This window comes from Morone saxatilis, unplaced genomic scaffold, assembly GCF_004916995.1.
Source record: "Morone saxatilis isolate NCDOM2014 unplaced genomic scaffold, NCSU_SB_2.0 Contig12, whole genome shotgun sequence".
NCBI classification, from domain to species: Eukaryota; Metazoa; Chordata; class Actinopteri; family Moronidae; genus Morone; species Morone saxatilis.
This window is the reverse complement of record NW_023339674.1, coordinates 17,961,494-17,968,865: the sequence shown is the minus strand read 5'-3', so window position 1 is coordinate 17,968,865 and position 7,372 is coordinate 17,961,494. Positions and strand designations below refer to the sequence as shown.

Here is a 7,372-nt window from a genome sequence, read left to right as displayed (position 1 = left end):
TATCTCAAGTAGAACCAGGATCCTTTCTTGCATTGTTACTTATCCGTCTCTCCCCTCGCTTCCTATCACCTAGACCCCATCTGCTGTCTCCTAATGAGGGCATAACCCCCCCCCCAAAAAAAAAACTACTTGAATGTAACTGTGACCCCAAGAAGACCTTTAAGTTTAAAAGATTTCACAGAAGACTTGTTGGCTTCAACTGAGGGTGACACTGATGGTTTTAAGAGCATCTGCAGACATTAAAGATGTGATGCATAATGCACTGTGGATTCTGTCATTAATAGCGTCTGTCTGGCTGAATACACACAATTTTCAAAAAAATAAATAAACGACGGCACACAAGATTTTAAGAATTGATTTTAATTAATTCCACACGTCAATAACAGCTGTTAGAATACGATCATTTTAAATTTTACAGTTTTAACCTCAACAGGCAAATGTGTCCCCAGATCTGAGAATTTGGTACAGGACATAATCTCCACCTCAACCAGTCCTCCCAGTCCTCTGTAGTATCAGCTTCGGGTGCTGCTGCCCTCAACAGCTTCTTATTGTCGGTTTGCCTATAGGAACAACTGGAGGCGATTCAAGGCTTAATAAAATATTATTTAAATTTTATTGTCTTTTAATATGAACATATAAAAAAACACAACAAACAAAAACATTTACATCATGGATTGTAAGCCTCTGCCCATGCTACCTTATGCATTATTATAAGAAGAGATGCCACTACAAAAAGACCAGACCCTCAGCTCTCTCCAGCTCCCCAACAGCCTGCAAATGTATCTGGCTCAGTTCCACAGACACAACCTGCACCACCTCTCATCTTTAACCATAAGGCAAAGAAACGTTAAGGAAATCCATTCAAATAATGACCTTCTATACCTATCAACAAATGAACAAAGTCATTTTTTTATATGTATAGCAGTTACTTACAAATACAAATTGCCTAGTTCAAGGTATTATTAGAGTTCTTTACATTATTGTGCTTTGATGCACCTTATATAGAAGATCCGTTTTTAGGGACTTGATGTATTACAGGCAAAGTGCCATCAATCAATTTTGCGTGGATAATCAAACATTTTTCATCACTATATTGACTTTGTAAGTTATGTCAAAGTGTCAAAAGAAGGAGAAAAATGGAAGACCAGATTTGACTCGACCTACTTTTTCCATCATCGACCCCATCAGGAGGATGCACTTGCAACAGTGATGCCCCAGATCGATGTGTAAATGTCATTTCTCTGTGCACTGGAGCAAGGTAAAAGAAAACCAGATTCTGTGCTGATCAAACCGCAACAAAAGGGATGATAAGAGAGGGAAACGTACGATGCAGAACTGATCTGAGTCACTACTTTTTTTCTCCTCCCCCTCCAAGTGTCTCACAGTGGAGTAGGACCGCCATTTTTTTTTTTGAGTTGTTTTTTTTTATTTATTTTTTTTTTTTTAAGTTTCACATTTTCTGATTCCCGTACACGAGATGGTTGAGGAGAACTGATCACAATGGTCAGTGATCCTTGATTAATACTCACTACATGATGGCTTTAAAATAAATAAGCCATAAAACTTGGGATGAAGTATCAGATGAAAGTGCAAACAGCTCTAGCAACACAGTAACAACCTTTTCTCATCTTCAAGCAAACCTGACGACCTTCCGTACGGACAAACCTTAAGCCACATGCAGCCTGAGGATCCTGAGGAGCAGCCATCACATACTGACAATACTAGTGCAGGTGCAGAGGAATATTAGTTGTAAGCCTACAGCATGTAGCAATTAAAGTCCAATTCTATTCCAGCAAATAGTGTGACCTTATCTACATTGTAAGGACGCCGAGGGGGACTGTTGGTTGGAGCAGCTCCACTTGTTCCAGACCGGACCATTTGTAATCCAATCAATGACTTTAAGCTTGGTGGGGTTGCACTTATTGACACTTCATTACGTTTGCTTGTGTCAGACATGTTGAACCACTGTAGCAGATGACTCTGAATGGTGCTTTGACCCGGGTTGGATTCATTCAAAAAGGAAAAGAAAAGGAGTGTTCATCAACAGCACAGCCATGAGCCCGGACCAATTATAACGCAACACTCAAACCACAGCAGCAGAGGTGTCCTGCTTTCTGCAACTAATAGCTCCTGTCTGTACAGAACTACAGCCACAAATTATGTAGACTTATTACAAACAACTGTTAAGAGAATGTGAAGCAATTAAATAAATAGGACTCTTTCAGAAGAGGAGACTAAAATGTGTGTGTGGGGGGGGGGGATGATAGCACTTGAATCCTACTCCATAACGGTCCTTTACCACAGATTTCTTTCTGCTTCTCTGTCCATTTCTCCTACTGGAAAAACATCTAAGGAAATCAAACACCTTCTCTCAGACTGGGGCCTCGTATGCTGGCCAGCTCAACTAGCCTTAAAACAATGGGCTCCAATCTTGACCACTCAAAAAAAAAAAAAAAAAAGGCACCAAAATCTCACAACCATATCGTGTCAGTGAATTCTTAAAATACACCTGCTTTGGCCCAGCTGCCATACAGTCATTTTGATGAGTTACTAATCATTCCTGCTATATCCAAGATAACTGCTCTAAGGGTTTTACAGAGTGGCACAGTTCCACCTACAAGTTGTTTTTTATTAAAATCACTGACACCTACAGTTAGCTTGGTTATCCACAATCTAACTCACCCTTCGACAAAGATTTTGTTGCTGCAGAGGGAACAGAGCTGCATGAAACGATGGAATTAACCCCCGCCCCCCCGAAAAAAAAAGAAAAAGTAGGAAAACAAAATCTCCAGTGTAAAATTGGCTTCAGAAAGACTCATCAATTCTTCTGTCCTCCACTTCTTTCTAAGCTAGTCTCTGATCAGTCTGCTAAGTTTTTATGACTGAGGTAGGTTCTCTTTATCTAAGGACAAAACAAAAATGGAAAGCATCACACATTGAGGCCAGTATTGTGTTCTGCCCTTTCATAATTAAAAGGATAAATTCCTGAAAAAACCCTTTCAAGCTTTGAATTCATTCTCTGAACAAAGAAATAATAACACAATGGGACAGGTTTAATTCTGAATCACACTCCAGATATCTCTGCCTTCTCCCCTAAATGTTTCATGCTCTTTACAATTAGTTGTTTTTGACCTTTTACCAAAAACTACTGAGAGCCTCCATTTTCAACTTGCCTGTTCATCACAAATGTGACAAAAATCAGAGATGCAAACATTGAACGCCCATGGCTAAAAGAGCCAAGTCAAATACAAAGGGAGATGCGGTGGTAGAGGGGGAATAGTCTGGAGAGAGAGGAGGAAGGGCGGTGGTGGTGGTGGGGTGCTCGATCCATTCAGTCTCTTTAGTAGAGGCAGGACGGTACAGATATTCACTGCAAGGTGATGGTTGGCCAAAAAGAGTTGGAGTTGCTTCCAGTGGTGTAAAGAGGAATCCTAATCACTCTAGATTGAAGATTCAATAACAGTGCATATTTGAGTGTGTGTGTGTCTGTTTTGTCTGGATACAAACCAGAGCGGCTGAAAGGCTCTGACGTTTGGGCATATGGGAGGGTTGTTGCATCTAGTGGATTACGGTGTTCCTGTCCTCGAGTTTTTAGCCCCCTGCCTCTCTGTCTGTGTGTGTGTCAGTCTACGAGGGGACAGAGCTGTGGGGTCAGTAGGCAGTGACCAGGTCCTTGTCATAGTTGTATCTGCCCCTCTTCGGGGCAGGACTGTCAGCGCTGTCCTCAGTGTCCTCACTGTCTCCTCCTGCCCCGCCCCCTTCCTCCTCAGAGGAGGAGTCAAGAGTCAGATCTACCACTGCACCTCCTCCCGGTGCCACAGCGGCTCCTCCCGCGGCTCCTGACGCCCCCACAGAACTGCTTCCAGATTTGCCCGTCAGGCTGGTGCTGCTGTGGGCCGGTGAATGACCGTTTGCCTCAGGAATGCCTGCAGACATGAAGCGGTTTTAAAACTGATCACACATGCAAACTACAGCACGGAAAAGAAAAGAAAAAAAAAAAAAAAACACACATTGAGAAGGAGATGTTAAATTGACATGCGAGTTTGACACTTACATATATCTACAACAGGATACTCTGGTGTGTTGCTGCGTTCTCTTTCCCTGTCCCTCTCCTTTTCATCTCTGATGGGTCGCCAGGAGCCGTCGGTTAAGTACTCAATCTCCTCAATGTCCTCACTTGTCTCTTTCAGAATCTCAGATAGCAGCCTGAAATACACATTGCCAATTAGAGTCGCTACACACCGTAAAAGCATACTTCATTTAAACTCTTGCTTTTTTTTTGCCCTTTAGTCAATTTTGATCCTGCAGTGTGCAGATCATATCTGTAAATATGCACCTTCAAATTTACTTTGCCACCATACTGACCATATCGCTATAATCCTGACATTTTTTTATTAAATAGCAAGATATTATTGAAGTAACACTCCATGAAAAATTATAAAAATATAATAAGCTCGAATTAGTCTTCTTTCATTATGAATTGAAATTGCCTTCAATCTGTAATTTTCACTGCTTCACCACTCTATAAACCCGACATTTATTAATTACGCTGTAAAAACTAAAACCCTGAGTGATCAGTTAAAAAGGGACGTTCACACGAGCTTCATTTAAGGAATGCAAATATAGCTCAAAGCCAAAGTGCAACACAATGTGTTCAGTCTTTGTGAAAGTAAGGGAGTGTCTGTGACAACTGCTTAGAATTTGCAGGAAACTACACGCCCAAACAGTGGATGAAAATATTTTATCATGTTTGGATTTTTATTGAATGGACTGCAGTCTCATCAGTGTTTTTCCTATGACGTAAAGAATTTGCGATTCAAAGTTGGTGACAAAATACTACAAAAGACTAAATGCAGTCCTCATCACTTGAAACACTGAGTGTCAACAAATGACTGTAGGTGTCTGTAGAGTCACTTGCAGCAATGAGTACTGTTTATAAAAAAATAAAAAAAGGCCCACGATTATATGGTTCACTAAATCGTAGCCTTTTTACAATGAGTAGGTCAAGAGTCAACAACCAGCCATTTACATTTACAGGATAAAAAAAATTTGGAGTACAACCTGACAGCAGGTGCAGAAATACAAAACACAATGGATAACCATCCTCTTGTGTTATGCAAAACATTCAAAGCTTTTACAATGAAAACATAGTAAGCCAGGGCATGGTTCAACTTGTATCACAAGTCCCCAACATCCGTGCAGCTTAAATCATTTCCTCCAAGCTGGCTTCAACACACAGATAGCTAAAATTGCAGTGTTAATATTCAGCATTTATGGAAAGGAAGGTGGTGCTGCAGGGGTGGGACGAGTCAGAGCATGCTTTTGTCTCCTTACCCATCAATAGTGAGCAGCTCAAAGGGAGCAGGCTTGTCACAGACGGGGCAAGTCCATGTGGGCTTCTTCTCATTCATCTGCAGGAAGAAGACTGCATCGAAACACTGAAGATGAGCACAAGTTAAAACTCGACATGGCACACCGAGCCGCATCTTCACCAACTGGGAAATGGGAGAGGGAGAGGGAAAAGAAGAAGAATGTTGAAGGAATCAAGCTTCATAGGACAAACGTTTATGAAAGTTGCCTTTGATACTGCAGTAAAACTAAAATAGAAAATGTGTAGGACAGTAAATCTAAACAGGTCAGGTATTATCATGACGGTATACTCACTGGACAGATGAGAGAAACTCGGAGGCCTGTGGTCGCAATTTCACTTTCTGGGTCAAATCGTAGTTTGTCTTGGACTATACATAAAACAGACAAAATATTAATTATAATAATTTATCAGACAATATGTTGTGATAAATTGAATACACAATCCAGTCCTACTAAAACAACATTAACAATCAGTTAAATGACTTCAAGAGGCAACATTGAAGTGACAGTTCTTTCCATTCTCAGGACTTCACAGTCACAATTGCAAAAGCCAATTAGGCAGAGTATATAAGTAACACTTACTGCGTTCACGACAGCGCTCTGCACTCTCAACAGAGCACAGTTTGAGTTGGCTGAAGAGGTCTGCTGCAGTGAAAACCCTCACTAAATACACTGCCACAGAGTATCGCTGAAAACACAAAGATTCACAGTTGGTGAGCACTTATTTCAAACGGCTTCTAATCTAAATAGAGAATGTACACAAAGTGAACCTCAAAGCCACTTTAACTAACAAACGTGTTAAAATCTAACAGCAAATTCTTTCTATTAAAGTATGTTAACCATCTTCTGGATCTTTCTTTTAATTCCCTACACAGATGTTACTGAGAATGTTAAAAAAAATTATGCCTTTTTAACCCACCATGCTGAACAAAATCTTATTAATGATTTTGATGGACTAAAATACCCCAACCACAATGTTATGGACTTGCATTGATTAAGTATGCTGAGCAATCAATTCTTTATTCCTATGTTCCACTTGAAACGAACCAAGAAATGGTTAGTTTTTCTCTAAGTCAGCAACATTTCTCAGGTACAATACATTAAAGTAAAGTACTGTTGTTTGACTGCAGTATAGACTACTGTGGATAAAAGGAGGATGTCTAAATGCTGTTCAAATCTTCTTGCCAGGAAAGATTTGCAATCTCCTCTCTCCAAAAAACACTATAAAGAATTGTATTGTAAGTAATAGGTATTGTACAAAAAAAACTAAAGGAGGATTTGTGATGCGGACTATATATTCTTAACTCAGAGCAATTCAGCTGTCAGGCAAGTTTAATGGAGGCTTAATACAGCTATCACGATCGGGACACGTCCAAAACTCAGGGATAAAGAAAACACTATTAACTCACTAGAAAACCTGCTTACAAAAAAAGTATGTTTACTTCCAACTTTCACTGTGCACATGAGCCAAAGTATGAGATTCAGCATCGGACTCTGACCTTGCCAAAGTTTCCCCAGGTGACGGTGACTCTGTTGGTGACGTTGGAGAGATGCAACCAGGGAGTGATGTTTACAGGACGACAAGGACGGCGAGGTTCAACACCAGGCTTATTCGAGGGGTAATAGCCCTATAAACACACAGACATAAAAATACCAAAGAATTATGTTAATTATCTGTACATTATCTAAATTAATTGGTTTAAATAATCTGTTGAAATGACAGGCATCAGAATTCCCTCTGAAGGGCTTGGAGACATTTTAAAAGACTAATTTGTTGTTGGGCTCTTGATTCTGATAGTTGTGTAGTCACTTTTTAAACTATGACGCACAAAACTACTAGAAAGGTGAAATGAAAACTGTTGAAAAATGAACAAAGAGCTCACTTCTTCTACTGAATGAAAAGCACCGAGTTGCACCTGGATGTTATCTTATAGTCACACCAATAGATTTTGTATTCTGCTCTGTTTGTGCTTCTGTGTATTTATTTTTATATATATATATA

At 40.0% G+C, this 7,372-nt stretch overlaps 1 protein-coding gene across 1 annotated transcript in view; it reads right to left on the bottom strand.

Moving 5' to 3' along the window:
- Positions 1-344: 344 nt before the first annotated feature.
- Positions 345-7,372, bottom strand: part of pias4a (protein inhibitor of activated STAT, 4a) — a 9,172-nt gene continuing 2,144 nt past the window's right edge. The window contains exons 5-10 of the mRNA XM_035653716.1: positions 6,870-6,998; positions 5,953-6,058; positions 5,665-5,738; positions 5,335-5,495; positions 4,055-4,206; positions 345-3,926 (exon numbers count right to left, since the gene is read on the bottom strand). Of these exons, the coding sequence (XP_035509609.1) occupies positions 3,652-3,926; positions 4,055-4,206; positions 5,335-5,495; positions 5,665-5,738; positions 5,953-6,058; positions 6,870-6,998 (897 nt within the window). The 3' untranslated portion in view covers positions 345-3,651. The remainder of the gene's footprint in view (positions 3,927-4,054; positions 4,207-5,334; positions 5,496-5,664; positions 5,739-5,952; positions 6,059-6,869; positions 6,999-7,372) is intronic.